The following is a 17,292-nucleotide window of genomic DNA, read 5'->3' as shown; positions in this document are numbered from 1 at the left end:
TAATGAATATTTGTAGACAGCCTATCACCAGAGATGGAGACAGAGAAGTCAAGGAAGGGAAGGGAAGCATTGGAGATGGACCACGTAAAGGTGAGGAAATTAGAAGCAAAGTTGATAAAGTTTTCCAGTTTTGGGCGGGAGAAGGAAACGGCACCGATACAGTCATCAATGTACCGGAAAAAGAGTTGGGGGAGGGGACCTGTGTAGGACTGGAACAAAGAATGTTCGACATATCCCACAAAAAGACAGGCGTAACTAGGACCCATGTGGGTACCCATCGCAACACCTTTTACTTGAAGGAAGTGAGTGGAGTTGAAGAAGAAGTTGTTCAATGTGAGAACAAGTTCAGCCAGGCGGAGGAGGGTGGTTGTGGAATGTTGACTGTTTGGGCCTCTGTTCAAGGAAGAAGCAGAGAGCCCTCAAACCATCCTGGTGGGGGATGGAGGTGTAGAGAGATAGTTGATGTGTTGCTTGAGGGGACAGTAAACAAAGTAAATTTTGAAATGGAGGTATGAAGGACAGAAGAATTCGTGCAACAGGAGATGGTGAAGGAAGACAAGAGGGAGTGGCCATAGTTTGACTTGATAGTGCATGTCATATCCCCATCAAGACAGTTTGGTTGAGGCTGGTGCCAAGAGGAGAGACTTCTGTGTGGGGGGAGAAGTAGCGGTTCACCAGCCACATTTCTGTCAGTGGAAAGGATATCAATGCACACACAGAGCCATAGGTTACTAGAAGATACAACCCATCTTTTACCCAATTACTAGACCATAACACTGATGAGGTACACTCTTTGTACAGTATCTAATAAGATACATGTGTGGAATTAGCTCATAACTAGTTACTGAGTGCTCATCACAGTTACCAGATGTCTGAAGCAGGACACAGTGATAGGGAAACATCTTCAGCCATCTTATGCAGAACATTGGATACTTTTGAAAAATGTTGGTACCAGGTTACAATACTGCAATATGCTACATTAGTCCATTGTCCGGTCTAACTGAAAGCAGCTGTTCTTCTCTATTGATTAGAATATTTTTCTATTTTATGAAGGTGGTGGTTTAATTATTAACCTAAAACTCAATGTTGGTAATATTATCAGGCAAACACTTATTGTGGTCATACAATATTGCTCTTTGCATTACTTTCACATGAGCATTGATTTAGTTCCCATAATGAGCTAAAACCTGTTAGAATGGAATATTATACATACATAATAAACAATTGTTGACTAACAATGCCAACAATAATTTCTACCTAATTATTTTCATGTGTAATTCAGGTATTACTGTAGAACCAGCATGAAATAGGAAACATAGATGAAGACAGCCAGCTTTACATACAGCGGTTTTTTTGTGAATCAATGAATTTTGTCCACACAAAGGGCTGATATTCCCTCTGAGGAAGGGAAACAGGAGTTGGGACTGTTTCTGGGACCCAAAACGGCCTCCCAGGGGATACAGTCACTCTTCTGGATTTTCACAGAAGCACCCCCTTAATTGGCTTGTGAGACAGGTTTCCTGTCCAATTAAGGGCAGTGAGCAGGCTCTCGAAGTTGGAGGGCCAATCCAAGGCCTTCCAGCTGGGAGCAGCAGCCTGCAATGGATGGTAAGTAACTGAGAGGGTGCTTCAACATGGAGGCACCCTCTCACCATTTAAAAAAAAGTTTAAATAAAAGACGGATACAACAGCCAGGCCACCACTGTTAGGAGTGGGTGGAGGGGTGGAGGGGGGTGGGGGGATTCCCTTTACAGGGTGGCCTTTGATTGCACATGTACCCAGGCAGACAGGGAGGATCTCTAAGCTTGCCTGGACCCCTGGACTCCCTGGCCTGCCACTGGTTGCTCGGCTCCAGGCAGTCAAACTGTCCCAAATTGGGTTGGCAAACTGGAGGCCGACTGGAATATTCCAGTTGTCCTCCTTTAAGTGTGCTTAGCAAGATAATATCCTCCCCACAGATTGTACCATCAGTGGGAATGTCGATCTATGATTGGAGCAATTCATTTATAATATGAACTAATAGCCAAACACAAAACAGAATCCAAACTTTATTTCATTAATTAATCTTAAAGAATAAAGTTCAAAACTACAATTGATTTAAAGGAAGTTATTAAATCCACAAAAGCCCTAAATATTAACTAGCATCTAAATATCTGTACAGAATGTATATATTGTGCCAAATCAAAGAGAAAATGGTTGCCTTGAAAAAAGTTTAATGAATTTTGACTTGTATTCAGAAAGTCAATATGTTACTTTGTTATTTAAAAAAAAATGTCACTATACAAGAAATGTAAAAAAAACCAGAAAAACAAGTAATGCATTCACAGAAACGAATTTTTAAGCATCCTTCCTCTCCATCCTATGAAGCTTCTAGCTCTCAGGAAACATCCTTTAGTTGGAAAATCAGGGCCACAGAGGGTACCTGTCATATATTGATGTCTGATTTAGTAACGTTTTGTTATTAGGTGCCATAAGATACATTTTGTATGATGAGTGGGCTGCATCAACTTTACTTCTGTGGTTCAGTTGATAGCACTCTTGCCTCTGAGTCACAAAATTCTGGGTTCAAGTCTCACTGCAGGGCATGAGCACAAAAATCTATATTGACAATGAGGAAGTACTGCACTGTCAGAGGTTCTGTGTTTAGGATGATACGTTAAATCAAGGTCCCATCTGCCTGCTTAGGTGAATGTAAAAGATCCCCTGGCACTATTTTGAAGAAGAGCAGGGGACTTATCCATGGTGTCCTGACCAATATTTATACCTCAATTAACAAAAAAATGTCATCATCACATTGCTATTTGTGGGAGCTTGCTGTGCACAAATTAACTGTTGCGTTTGCTACATTACAACCGTGATTGCACTTCAACAGTACCTCTTTGGCTGTAAAGCACTTTCAGACATCAGGTGGCCGTGAAAAGCGCTATATAAATGCAAGTCTTTTTTTCACATAACACAAGCATGCACACATCTCCGTTAACAAACAGATGCATTTTCCTACTCCCGATGGGATTAATTCCATATATTCATTCGCTTTAACTTGATTAGCAATAGAAACAAATATATCAATACAATCCCGTCACTGTCCCTTCAAGTTACAGATAAAATAGTTTTGTTCTGTGTGGAATGCCACATGCAAAAAATTCCTGTTTTTTAGAAAAAGATGGCCCATAAAATATTGCTATACTAACTCTCTCGGTCCCAATACACCATACCATGGAGTCAGCTATTATTCCTAACCCTTGGGATTGAAGTCAGTATTTAGTTTATGTGGAGACAAAACTTCACTTCAAGGAACTAAAACCAAAATCAACCATTTGCCTGGATGCATGCAGCTGCAACAACACTCAAGAAGCTCGACACCATCCAAGACAAAGTAGCCCACTTGATCAGCACCCCATCCACCATCTTAAACATTTACACCCTCCACCACCGGTGCACAGTGGCAGCAGTGTGTACCATCTACAAGATGCACTGCAGCAACGCACCAAGGATCCTTAGACAGCACTTTCCAAACCCGCGACCTCTATCACCTCGAAGGACAAGAGCAGCAAATACATGGGAACATCACCACCTGCAAGTTCCGTCCAAGTCACACACCATCCTGACTTGGAACTATATCGCCGTTCCTTCACTGTCGCTGGGTCAAAATCCTGGAACTCCCTCCCTTCCTAACAGCACTGTGGGTGTACCTACACCACATGGACTGCAGCGGTTCAAGAAGGCAGCTCACTACCACCTTCTTATTGGCAATTAGGGATGGGCAATAAATGCTGGCCTTGCCAGCGATGGTCACGTACAGTCATTACAGTCATAGAGACATTTTATGGCCCATCGAGTCCATGCTAGCTCTTCATGGAGCAATCTAGTCAGTTCCACTCCACCGCACGATCGTCGTAGCCCTGCAAGTTTATTTACTTCAAGTGCCCATGCAATTTCCTTTTGAAATCATCGATTGTCTCCGCTTCTACCACCCTTGTAGGCAGCTAGTTCCAGGTTATTACCACTCACTGTGTAAAAATATTCTTCCTCACATTTCCCCTTCATCTCTTGCCCAAAACCTTAAATCTGGGTCTTTTGTCCTTTTACCATTGTTTAATGGGAACAGTTTTTCCTTGTCTAACTTATCTAAACCTGTCATAATCTTGTACACCTCTATCAAATCTTCCCTCAGTCTCCTTTGCTCCTGGAAGAACAACCCCAGCTTTTCCAACCTAACCTTGTAAGTAAATTCCCCCATCCCTGGAACCATTCTGGTGAATCTCCTCTGCACCCTCTCAAGGACCCTCACATCTTTCCTAAAGTGTGGTGACCAGAACTGGATGCAATACTTTAGTTGGGGCCTAACCAGAGCTTTATCAAGGCTCAGCATAACCTCCCTGCTTTTGTACTCTATGCCTCTATTCATGAAGTGCAAGATCGCATAGGCTCTGCTAACCACTCCCTCAATATGTCCTGCCACCTTCAAAGATCGAACCACATGCCTGTTCCTGCATACTCTCAATTTTTACCCTATCCATTGCCTCTACTCTTTCCACTTCTACTGATATTTTGTCAGATTCCTCCTCCTTAGTAAACACCAATACAAAGTACTCATTAAATAGTCTAGCCTTGCCCTGTGCCTCTAAGCATATAATACCATCTTTATCCCTAAGAGGCCCCTCTCCACCTCTTAATACCTGCTTACAATTTACATGCTGGTAGACGATTATTGGGTTCCCTTTTATGTTGACTGCTATTCTATTCTCATATTCTTTCTTTGCCAGTCTTATATTCCTCTTCACCTCCCCTCTCAACTTATTGTATTTGGCCTGGTTCTCACTTGAAGAATTAATCTGACATGCATCATACACCCTATTCTTTTGTTTCACCATAATTTCTATCTCCCTCGTCATCCAAGGAGCCCTGTTTTTGGTTTCCCTACCTTCTGTCCTTGTTGAAATGTACCTAGCCTGTAACTGAAGCATCTCTTCCATAAAGATAACCCATTGTTCTGTTACAGTTTTTCCTGTCAGTCTTTGGTTCCATTTTATCTTGGCTAGATCCCCTCTCATCACATTGAAATTAGCCCTCTTCCAATCTAGCTATTCTACCTTATATCTTTCCTTGCTTTTCTGCATTACAAATCTATGATATGATGATCACTCTTACCCAAGTGCTCCCCCATAAGCACTTGGTCCACTTGGCCCAACCCATTTCCCAGCACCAGATCCAGCAATGCCTCCTTTCTAGTTGGGTGAGAACATACGGATCAAGGAAGTTCTCCAGAGCACAATCCAGAAATTCCTCCCCCTCCTTTTGTTTTACTCTAAAATTATCCCATGAACACCCTAAGAATGAATAAAAAAAACATACACTAATATCTGGCATGCATGTGGGGGTGGCATTAGTTCCTATAAAGGATATTGTCCCTTCTACAGTTGGCTCAACTCCTAATATGGAAGACTTTGCATGGTGCACTATCAGTGGCCTGGTTGAGAACTGTTTGGTCACATCCCAAGTGTCACAGGTCGTCCTTGGTCTCCAATACGTTACTTTCAGTTCGAAAGCCAGAGCTGTAATTGTTAGACTAAAACAGCACCTTTAAATTTCTATAAGATTGACTAAATTAAAATCATAGAAACTCTTTTAAAGAAAAAGTCTTTAAAAGAAATTAGATAATGTAGCATAAATAATTCAAATGAAGTATGTGCATTTCTAAATTATAAGTAAATGCTACATTAAGTTATAAAAATTAATAATGATGACTCAGGGACATTAGAAAATATTAGAATATTGTATACTTTGATTTTTCCTTTCATGATTTACCATAATTGTATCAGATGTGCTGATTGAAAGCGGGACAATGACTCAGAGCAATTGGAAGACAAATGTAATTCGGATGATAGAGGAATAGATGAGCCCTTAAACTAATTACAATAAGGTATGCACATCATTAAGGTACATCCAAATCAGACACATGGGTGATAAACTCCTAGCAGCACACCCTTAATCTAATGGATAATCGCCAATAGGAATTTAATTTTCATCGGGTTGTACTGTAAACACTAGACATGTTTCAATCAATTAAGCAACATCTTGATTGTGTTTGGTAAAAGTTTGAATTTTGCGTCTGGTATTGTTATATAAAAAACATGAAATGGAACTCTTAAAAAAATTAAAGAAGGTCTAAATTGGTGCAATTCATTTCTAATAAACCTAATCAATGAGATCACGCCTGGAGTTTCCTCGAGGCTCTCATCAGAAGTGTGGCAGAAATCCCGTTTATGCACATGATTGCGATTTCCACTGCACCTCTGGTGAAGTTATCCATCTGACTGGGAGCAGATCTGAGGAAATTTTCTGACTCCTAACTCAATGCAAAAAAATCAGTTCACAGTTTTTTTTCTAAGTGCTGTGATGAATTTGGGAACAATATCCAACCTACAGTCAATTATCCATTCCAGATAAAATGGCCACTACAAAGCTCCCTTGGGCCAGCAAGTATTTTAGTTGCGAACTGAAGTTTATCCATCCCCCCCACCCTGACCCCCCCACCCAATTCCTGTAGCTCCCAAACATTTATTTCAGAGTTTCCATTCCCAAACAATGTTTACACCACCAGGGCACATGGTGCCGTTAAGGCTGTTGTTGGTATTGAGATTCAGTGGCTGTGAAGAAGTCCTCCAATACACTTTGCAGATATTCAAATGTTGGCCGGTCTTCAGGCATCTCTCTCCAGCAACGCATCATTACTTCATAGAGTTCTTGGGTACAGTTTTCAGGGGCTGGCATTCGATAACCCCGTTCCAAACTCTGAATTACTTCAGGATTGGTCATTCCTATGTACAATGAGAGAGGTGAAGATTTAACCAAGTGAGAGAGATAGAAACAAGTATGACAGAGGAAGCTGGACTAAGACAGTTAAAATTTCAAATATAAGCAATGAAAGCTTGTTAACACCCTTGAGAAAGGCTCCACATGCTAATGACCACTGAAGCACCATGGGCATAAGACATGGGATACCAAGAAGAGGAGAAAATTCACCAATAAATAAAGTTAAATCACAACAGTTATGGATAACGTGAGAAACCTCCCACTGAAGTCAAACAACTGGAATATAAGGGAAAAATAAACAAAATTCAACTAATTCTAATTTTATTGACAGGTCAAAGCTATATTGATAAGAATGCAGCCCACTGAACAATACACACAAAATAAAAACTTTGTTGGGCCAAGAAAGTTTGTCAACAAGAGCACGGAAGGTTCCAAATTGATAACCTCCTGCTTCAGTGGGTCATTTAAATGTGTTACACATTTTTTCTACAATGCTATTTGAAGTTGCTGTCAAATACTGAGAACGGAATGAACACTGTAGTCTTAAGCAGCAAAATTTAAAAATTGGCATGCTAATTGCAGCAGCTTTTTCAGAAGCGGAGAGTGCGGAGCGAACTATCAGCTGGGAGGTCAGTTTCAGTTTAAAGTTAAAGTTAATTCCCTTTTGTTTCGGAGGACCAGGGGACTGCTGGGTAAGTCAAAACCTATATATTTGGGCAGTAGAGATGGCTGGGCAGGTGATGTGCTGTAGCTGTATGATGTGGGAGCTGGCTGATCCCATTGTGAACGGCAGGGACCACATCTGCGGGAAGTGCACCCAACTCCAGCTCCTCGAGAACCGCGTTAGGGAACTGGAGCTGGAGCTGGATGAACTTCGGATCATTTGGGAGGCGGAGGGGGTTATTGAGAGGAGTTATAGGGAGGTAGTCACACCTCAGGCAAAAGAAGTAGGTAGATGGGTTACCGTCAGGGGAAGGAGAGGGAACCAGCAGGCAGTGCAGGGATCCCCTGTGGCCGTTTCCCTCAACAACAGGTATACCGTTTTGGATACTGTTGGGGGGGGGGACTTACCAGGGGTAAGCAATGGGGTACAGGTCTCTGGCACAGAGTCTGTCCCTGTTGCTCAGAAGGGAAGGGGGAAAAGGAGCAGAGCATTAGTCATTGGGGACTCCATAGTTAGGGGAACAGACAGGAGGCTCTGTGGGAACGAGAGAGACTCACGGTTGGTGTGTTGCCTCCCAGATGCCAGGGTTCGTGATGTCTCGGATCGTGTTTTTGGGATCCTTAAGGGGGAGGGGGAGCAGCCCCAAGTCGTGGTCCACATGGGCACCAACGACATAGGTAGGAAGAGAGATGGGGATTTAAGGCAGAAATTCAGGGAGCTAGGGTGGAAGCTTAAAGCGAGAACAAACAGAGTTGTTATCTCTGGGTTGTTGCCCATGCCACGTGCTAGCGAAGCGAGGAATAGGGAGAGAGAGGAGTTGAACACGTGGCTGCAGGGATGGTGCAGGAGGGAGGGTTTTGGTTTCCTGGATAATTGGGGCTCTTTCTGGGGTAGGTGGGACCTCTACAAACAGGATGGTCTTCACCTGAACCAGAGGGGTACCAATATCCTGGGGGGGGAGATTTGCTAGTGCTCTTCGGGGGGGGTTTAAACTAATTCAGCAAGGGGATGGGAACCTAAGTTGTAGTTCCAGTGTACAGGATGTTGAGAGTAGTGAGGTCAGGGATAAGGTTACAAGGACGCAAGAGGGCACTGGCAAGCAAGAACTTGGTTTAAAGTGTGTCGACTTCAACGCCAGGAGAATCCGGAATAAGGTGGGTGAGCTTGCAGCATGGGTTGGTACCTGGGATCACGATGTTGTGGCCATTTCGGAGACATGGGTACAGCAGGGGCAGGAATGGATGTTGCAGGTTCCAGGATTTAGATGTTTCAGTAAGAACAGAGAAGATGGTAAAAGAGGGGGGGGGTGTGGCATTGTTAATCAAGGAGAGTATTACAGCGGCAGAAAGGACGTTTGAGGACTCATCTACTGAGGTAGTATGGGCCGAGGTTAGAAACAGGAGAGGAGAGGTCACCCTGTTAGGAGTTTTCTATAGACCTCCGAATAGTTCCAGAGATGTAGAGGAAAGGATAGCGAAGATGATTCTCGACAGGAACGAGAGTAACAGGGTAGTTGTTATGGGGGACTTTAACTTTCCAAATATTGACTGGAAATACTATAGTTCGAGTACTTTAGATGGGTCAGTTTTTGTCCAATGTGTGCAGGAGGGTTTTCTGACACAGTATGTAGACAGGCCAACCAGGGGCGATGCCACATTGGATTTGGTACTGGGTAATGAACCCGGCCAGGTGTTAGATTTAGATGTAGGTGAGCACTTTGGTGATAGTGATCACAATTCGGTTAGGTTTACCTTAGCAATGGGCAGGGACAGGTATATACCGCAGGGCAAGAATTATAGCTGGGGGAAAGGAAATTATGATGCGATTAGGCAAGATTTAGGATGCGTAGGATGGGGAAGGAAACTGCAGGGGATGGGCACAATCGAAATGTGGAGCTTATTCAGGGAGCAGCTACTGCGTGTCCTTGATAAGTATGTACCTGTCAGGCAGGGAGGAAGTTGTCGAGCGAGGGAGCCATGGTTTACTAAAGAAGTTGAAGCGCTTGTCAAGAGGAAGAAGAAGGCTTATGTTAGGATGAGACGTGAAGGCTCAGTTAGGGCGCTTGAGAGTTACAAGCTAGCCAGGAAGGATCTAAAGGGAGAGCTAAGAAGAGCAAGGAGAGGACACGAGAAGTCATTGGCGGATAGGATCAAGGAAAACCCTAAGGCTTTCTATAGGTATATCAGGAATAAAAGAATGACTAGAGTTAGATTAGGGCCAATCAAGGATAGTAGTGGGAAGTTGTGTGTAGAATCAGAGGAGATAGGGGCAGCGTTAAATGAATATTTTTCGTCAGTATTTACAGTAGAGATAGAAAATGTTGTCGAGGAGAATACTGAGATACAGACTACTAGGCTAGATGGGATTGAGGTTCACAAGGAGGAGGTGTTAGCAATTTTGGAAAGTGTGAAAATAGATAAGTCCCCTGGGCCAGATGGGATTTATCCTAGGATTCTCTGGGAAGCCAGGGAGGAGATTGCAGAGCCTTTGACCTTGATCTTTATGTCGTCATTGTCGACAGGAATAGTGCCGGAAGACTGGAGGATAGCAAATGTTGTCCCCTTGTTCAAGAAGGGGAGTAGAGACAGCCCTGGTAATTATAGACCTGTGAGCCTTACTTCGGTTGTGGGTAAAATGTTGGAAAAGGTTATAAGAGATAGGATTTATAATCATCTTGAAAAGAATAAGTTCATTAGAGATAGTCAGCATGGTTTTGTGAAGGGTAGGTCGTGCCTCACAAACCTTATTGAGTTTTTTGAGAAGGTGACCAAACAGGTGGATGAGGGTAAAGCCGTGGATGTGGTGTATATGGATTTCAGTAAGGCGTTTGATAAGGTTCCCCACGGTAGGCTATTGCAGAAAATACGGAAGTATGGGATTGAAAGTGATTTAGTGCTTTGGATCAGAAATTGGCTAGCTGAAAGAAGACAGAGGGTGGTGGTTGATGGCAAATGTTCATCCTGGAGTTTAGTTACTAGTGGTGTACCGCAAGGATCTGTTTTGGGGCCACTGCTGTTTGTCATTTTTATAAATGACCTGGATGAGGGTGTAGAAGGGTGGGTTAGTAAATTTGCGGATGACACGAAGGTCGGTGGAGTTGTGGATAGTGCCGAAGGATGTTGTAGGTTACAGAGGGACATAGATAGGCTGCAGAGCTGGGCTGAGAGATGGCAAATGGAGTTTAATGCGGAAAAGTGTGAGGTGATTCACTTTGGAAGGAGTAACAGGAATGCAGAGTACTGGGCTAATGGGAAGATTCTTGGTAGTGTAGATGAGCAGAGAGATCTTGGTGTCCAGGTACATAAATCCCTGAAAGTTGCCACCCAGGTTAATAGGGCTGTTAAGAAGGCATATGGTGTGTTAGCTTTTATTAGTAGGGGGATCGAGTTTCGGAGCCACGAGGTCATGCTGCAGCTGTACAAAACTCTGGTGAGACCGCACCTGGAGTATTGCGTGCAGTTCTGGTCACCGCATTATAGGAAGGATGTGGAAGCTTTGGAAAGGGTGCAAAGGAGATTTACTAGGATTTTGCCTGGTGTGGAGGGAAGGTCTTACGAGGAAAGGCTGAGGGACTTGAGGTTGTTTTCGTTAGAGAGAAGGAGGAGGAGAGGTGACTTAATAGAGACATATAAGATAATCAGAGGGTTAGATAGGGTGGATAGTGAGAGTCTTTTTCCTCAGATGGTGATGGCAAACACGAGGGGACATAGCTTTAAGTTGAGGGGTGATAGATATAGGACAGATGTCAGAGGTAGTTTCTTTACGCAGAGAGTAGTAGGGGCGTGGAACGCCCTGCCTGCAACAGTAGTAGACTCGCCAACTTTAAGGGCATTTAAGTGGTCATTGGATAGACATATGGATGAAAATGGAATAGTGTAGGTCAGATGGTTTCACAGGTCGGCGCAACATCGAGGGCCGAAGGGCCTGTACTGCGTTGTAATGTTCTATGTTCTATGTTCTAATCACTCCACAGCCCACTGTATTATATCAGCAAAGGTGCATATTGATGTTGTTACTCCAATGTGTTTTGTTGAATGATAATTTTCTTTGATCCACTGACTGGAGATCTGAATTTGTATTTTTTTTGGAAGAAATTTAAAAAGAACGTTTAAAACAGGATGACTGCTAGCAGCTTAATATGATCACCCAGTTTGCTATACTGTATCCTACATTGCAAAGAACTGTGAGGAGGGAGACAAAATGTCTGTGCATTTCCCAGCATGAACCAAGACCGAGGAAGTTTAAAGGAACTACCTGTTCTCTCAGTAAGCAGAGAAATACTGCTAACTGCTATGTTTTGAATCACTGAGTGGCTGTCATGTGACAAGCGCTCCCTATCTGTGGTTTTAAGCTGGTGTTTTCTCTGCAGCAGAGGAAAAGCAACTGGACTCTGATATGAGCAGACCCTAAGTGGGGGTTCTACTCTCTTTCTCTCTCTCCATTCCTGCTTGAAAACTTTCAAATCCTTTTTGTTGACTGACCACCTTTGCATACTCCGGCTACAATCTGAAAACCCATTGAAGGAAATCATTCTCATTGCTTTCTCCAAGAGACTCACCAAACCAGTCATCTACCTCTTCAAACTAAAAGCCTCAGGACACTGAATTCAGCCAGGAGCCAGCTGAATCACCAAACTCCTCAAACTGTATACCCCTTTGATGGACTCTAACTCAACTAATCTACCTTTCCCCACTCTGTAACCTCTGTGTGTGTGTGTGTGTGTGTGTGTGTATGTGTGTGTGTGTGTGTGTGTGTGTGTGTGTGTGTGTGTGTGTGTGTGTGTGTGTGTGTGTGTGTGTAAGCCTGGAAACGTTGGAACATAGGAGCAAGAGTAGGCCATTGAGCCCTTTGAGTCTGCTCCACTATTCTAGATCATGGCTGATTGTCTACCTCAACTATTCCCGCACTATACCCATATTCCTTGATGACATTAGCAACTAAAATCTATCGATCTCTGTCTTGGACTTACTCAGTGACAAAGCATCCACCACCCTCTGGACAAAAAATTTCAAAGATTCACTGCCCTCTGAGTGAAGACGTTCCTTCTCATCCCAGTCTTAAATGGCTTGCCCTTTATTCTGAGCTTGTGTCCTCTGGTTCTATACCTCACAGCCAGCTGAAGCATCCTTTCTGCATCTACCCTGTCTAACCTTTAAAGAATGTTGTAAGTTGCTATGAGATCATCTCTCATTCTTCTAAACTCCAGAGAATGCAGGCCCAGTCTCCTCAATTTCTCCTCATATGACAATCCCACCATCCCAGGAATCAGTCTGGTGAACCTCCCCTGCACCCCCTCTATAGCAAGTATATGCTTCCTCAGACAAGGGGACTAGAACTGCACACAACATTCCAGGCACGGCCTCACCAATGCTCTGTATAATTGAAGCAAAACTTCTTGGCTCCTGTACTCAAATCCTCTTGCAATAAAGGCTAACATACCATTTGCCTTCCTAATTGCTTGCTGCACCTGCATGTTAGCTTTCAGTGACTTATGAACCAGCACACCCAGGTCCCTTTGGACATCAACACTTCCCATCTCTCACCATTTAAGAAGTACTCTGCACTTCTGTTCCTCCAACCAAAGTGAATAACCTCACACTCATCAACATTATATTCCTTCTGCCATGTTCTTGCCCACTCACTCAGTATGTCCAAAGCCCCTTGAAGCCTCTTTGCATCCTCCTCACAACTCACATTCCCACCAAATTTGTGTCATCCAAAAACTTGGAAATGTTACAATTGGTCCCCACATCCAAATCACTGATATAGATTGTGAACAGCTGGGGCCCAAGCACCAATCCTTATGGTACCCCACTGGTCACAGCCTGCCAACCTGAGAATGACCCATTTATTCCTACTCTCTGCTTTCTGTCTGTTACCCAATCCTCAATCCATGCTAGTATATTAACCCCAATGCCATGTGCTTTGATTTTGCTTAGTAACCTCCTATGGGGGTTGGTTAGCTCATTTGGCTAGCTGGCTAGTGTACAATACAGGAAGACATCAACAACATATGTTCAATCCCTGTGCCAGCTGTGGTAGTTCATGGAGGCCTGCCTCCTCACCTTGCTCCATGGTTGAGGAGTGGTGACCCTCAAGCTATACATCACCAACTGCCCCACTAATGGGCAGAGATGCCTATGGCCCTTTGGGACTATGACTAGAGCAAGCAAAACAAGTAACCTCCTATTTGGGACTTTATCAAAAGCCTTCTGAAAATCCAAATACACCACATCCGCTTATTCCCCCTTAACCACTCTGCTAGTAACATTCTCAAAAAACTTTAACAAGTTTGTCAAACATGACTTCCCTTTCATAAATCCATGTTGACTCTGCCCAATCAGACCATTATTCTCGAAGTGTCCCGTAATCACATAATAGATTCTAGTACTTTCCCTACTACCGACGTCAGGCTATCAGGTCTGTAGTTTTCTCTCTCCATCCTTTCTTAAACAGTGGGGTTACATTTGCAATCTGCAGGCACCATTGCAGAATTTATAGAATTTTGAAAGATGATCACCAATGCATATACTATCTCTGTAGCCATCTCTTTCAACACTCTAGGGTGAAGATCATGGCGTCCTGGGGATTTGTCAACTTTCAGTCCCATTAATTTCTCCAATACTACTTTTTTACTAATCCTAATTTCTTTCAGTTCCTCATTCTCACTAGACCCTTGGATCTCAAGTATTTCAGGGAGACTTCTTGTATCTTCCACCGTGAAGACAGACACAAAGTAATTATTTAGCTTAATAAAACAAAATACTGCAGATGCTGGAAATCTGAAATAAAAACAGAAAGTGCTAGAAATACTCAGCAGGTCTGGCAGCATCTGTAGAGAGAGAAGCAGAGTTAACGTTTCAGGTCGGTGATCTTCTAATAAAAGGTCACCGACCTGAAATGTTAACTCTGCTTCTCTCTCTACAGATGCTGCCAGAACTGCTGAGTATTTCTAGCACTTTCTGTTTTTATTATTAATTATTTAGCTTCTCTGTCATTTCTCTATTTTCCATTATAAATTCTCTGGTCTCTCTTTCTTTGCCAATTTTTCCTTTTTACATACCCATAGAAGCTTTTACAATCCATATTTACATTTTTTGCCAGTTTACATTCATATTCTATTCGCTCTTTCTTTGTCAATTTCTTGGTCCTCCTTTGCTGGATTCTAAAATTCTCCCAATCCTCCAGCTTACAACTTTTTTGGCAACTTTATAAGCCTCCTCCTTTGATCTAATACTATCTTTAACTTCCTTTGTTAGCCACAGCTGACTCACTTTCCCTATTGGGTTCTTTTGCCTTAAAAGAATGTATGTTTTTTGAAAACCATGCATTAATTGTTTAAATACTAGCCATTGACTATCTACTGTCAAACCTATTAAATGTATTTCTCCAATCCACCATAGCCAACTTGCTCCTCATACCTTCATAATTGCCCTTGTTTAGATTTAAGACCTTAGTTTCAGATTGAAGTACATCTTTTTCAAACTTAACAGAAAATTCTATCATACAAAGGTTACTTTTCCCTAAAGGTTCTTTCACCACCAGATTATTAATTAGCACTTCCTCATTGCATAACACTAGATCCAAAATAGCCTGTTCCCTAGTTGGTCCTCAACATATTGCTCCAGAAAACCATCTCAGACACATTCCAGGAATTCTTCTTCCACAGCATTGGTTCTCATTAGATTTACCCAGTCTATATGTAGATTGAATTCACCCATGATTGCTGATTGGCCTTGCTGCACGCCCGTCTAACTTCCAGATTTAACCATACCCTACATTTCCCCTGCTGTTTGGTGGCCTGTAAACCACTCCTACCATAATTGTTGCCCCTTGCTGTTTCTTAGCTCCACCCAAACAGTTTCTACATCCTGTTCTTCCGATCGAAGATCCTCTCTCACCAATGCACTGATCCCATCCCTTATTATCAGCTAAAGGCCTGCTACCCGACCTGAACCCCACGGGACCCGATGACATGTGTCGGGTTTTGGTCGGGTCGCTCTTCTGGGTCTGGCCTTTGGGCTCGGGTCGAGTCGAGCCGGGTCCGGGTCGGACACACACAGCAAGGTAAGTGTTAAAAGTTAAAAACTTACCTGATCTGCGAATGTTGGACATCAAGCAGAGAAACTCTGAGTCTGCGCAATGAGTGTGTGAGCGTCTCTATGACGTCATCACGCTCATGCTGCAGTTTCCGGCAGATTGGGAGTTGGGACGTAAGTAAAGGGGACATTGCAGTGGTTGGGTCGGGCTCGGGTCGGGTCAGGGTGGGGCGGGCTCGGGTCGTGTTGGGCTCGGGGGGAAAATGGAGGAACTCGGGCCGGGTCGGGCTTGGGTCCCATGTGGTTCCATTGGGCTCGGGTCGGTGTTTTTTTTTGTGACTTGAGCAGGCCTTTATCATCAGCACTACCCCACCTCCTTTTCCTTTTTGCCTATCCTTCTGTAATGACGAATATCCTTTAATATTCAGTTCCCAGTCTTGGTAACCCTGCAGCCACATCCCTGTAATGGCAATTAAATCATACCCGTTTACTTCTACTTGCTCTATCAACTCACCTACCTTGTTGTGAATGCTGCGTGCATTCATACAGACTGCTTTTAATTCTGCCTTTTTAACACTATTCTGTATTTTGATCCCAGTTGGTTCTAACATTTGTTTCTGCTGCTTTCCACTTTCATTCACAGCTTTTCTACCTCCCATAACCAGCTTTGTTTTTCTCCTATCTGAATTCACTCGCAGGTTCCCAACCCCCCGACAAGCTAGTTTAAATCCTACCCAAAAGCATTAGCAAATCTCCCCGTGAGAATATTAGTCTCGATCCTGTTAAGGTGTAACCTGTCCATCTTGTACAGGTCCCACCTGCCTCAGAACTGGTCCCAGTACCCCAGGAATCTAAAGCCCGCCCATCTACATGTTTTTTCCAGCCATGTGTTCATTCGCTCAATCTTCCTATTTCCATACTCACTCGGGCGTGGTACTGGGAGTAGTCCTGAGATTACTGCCTTAGATGTCTTGCTTTTCAATCTCCTTCCTAGCTCTCTAAATTCTGCTTTCAGTGTGTGTGTGAGAGTAAAAGTTGGCATGTTGTTTATTATTTTGTTAGTTCAGTTTAGGTACAATAAAGTTAACCTCTTTTTTTGTTAACTCAAGAAAACCTGCCCAATTGGTTCTTGTTATGATCATAGCAAGCAAATAATCAAACACCTACTGAATTGGCCAGTACATCCACTTTAAGAAATAATTAAACCTGCTGTGGTCTAACAAGGAGAGGGAAAAGAGGGAAGCCCTTCGACCCCTCCTCACTTGACTGTAACAATATTCATAGTATCAGTGATTTCCAACACTGTAATTTAAATTGCTTTTGGAGAGAATGTATCAGGAACAAGGCCACAAACACTGCGGAATAGAAATTGGTAGGTGGTGTGCTCGTTTTTCAGGCATAAAATTGGCGCAATGATGACAAGTTTAGCAGTGGGTTGGCCAATGTTCAATTTGAGCGTATGTTCGGGGCAGTGCTAAATTCTCCAGACCCTTTTTTGGGGGTCCTGAGCAGCCACTTTAAACATATGTTAATGAGAAGCCTGTTTAAGGACTCCTTTGGGAAATTGGTTTCTGAACGAGAAGAGCAAGATCCAGACCTGCTCCACTTCACATTCTTCAGTGGCTGCAGCTCTCACCACCAACAGGCACACATTTTATATTTTAACAAAGGTTGCTATAGGCCCAGGAGCAGCAAGAGTGTTCCCCTGATTCCACAGAATCCTAGTCAGGCCTCTCAGATCTCTTCCCTGTACCCCCCCAACTCCCCATCAAC

The 17,292-nt window shown here is 43.3% G+C and overlaps 1 protein-coding gene across 4 annotated transcripts in view; it reads right to left on the bottom strand.

Annotated features, from left to right (window-relative positions):
* Window positions 1–2,032: 2,032 nt before the first annotated feature.
* LOC137347333 (proto-oncogene tyrosine-protein kinase LCK-like) overlaps window positions 2,033–17,292 on the bottom strand; it is a 133,703-nt gene continuing 118,443 nt past the window's right edge. For all 4 annotated transcript variants that reach the window (XM_068011775.1, XM_068011776.1, XM_068011779.1 and 1 more), the window contains one exon: window positions 2,033–6,821. In XM_068011775.1, coding sequence (XP_067867876.1) covers window positions 6,619–6,821 — 203 coding nt within the window. In that variant the 3' untranslated portion in view covers window positions 2,033–6,618. The remainder of the gene's footprint in view (window positions 6,822–17,292) is intronic.

The sequence above is a fragment of the Heterodontus francisci genome, chromosome 31, assembly GCF_036365525.1.
Source record: "Heterodontus francisci isolate sHetFra1 chromosome 31, sHetFra1.hap1, whole genome shotgun sequence".
In the NCBI taxonomy this organism is placed as follows: domain Eukaryota; kingdom Metazoa; phylum Chordata; class Chondrichthyes; order Heterodontiformes; family Heterodontidae; genus Heterodontus; species Heterodontus francisci.
The sequence above is the reverse complement of the archived record's forward strand: the minus strand, read 5'-3'. Positions and strand labels throughout refer to the sequence as shown.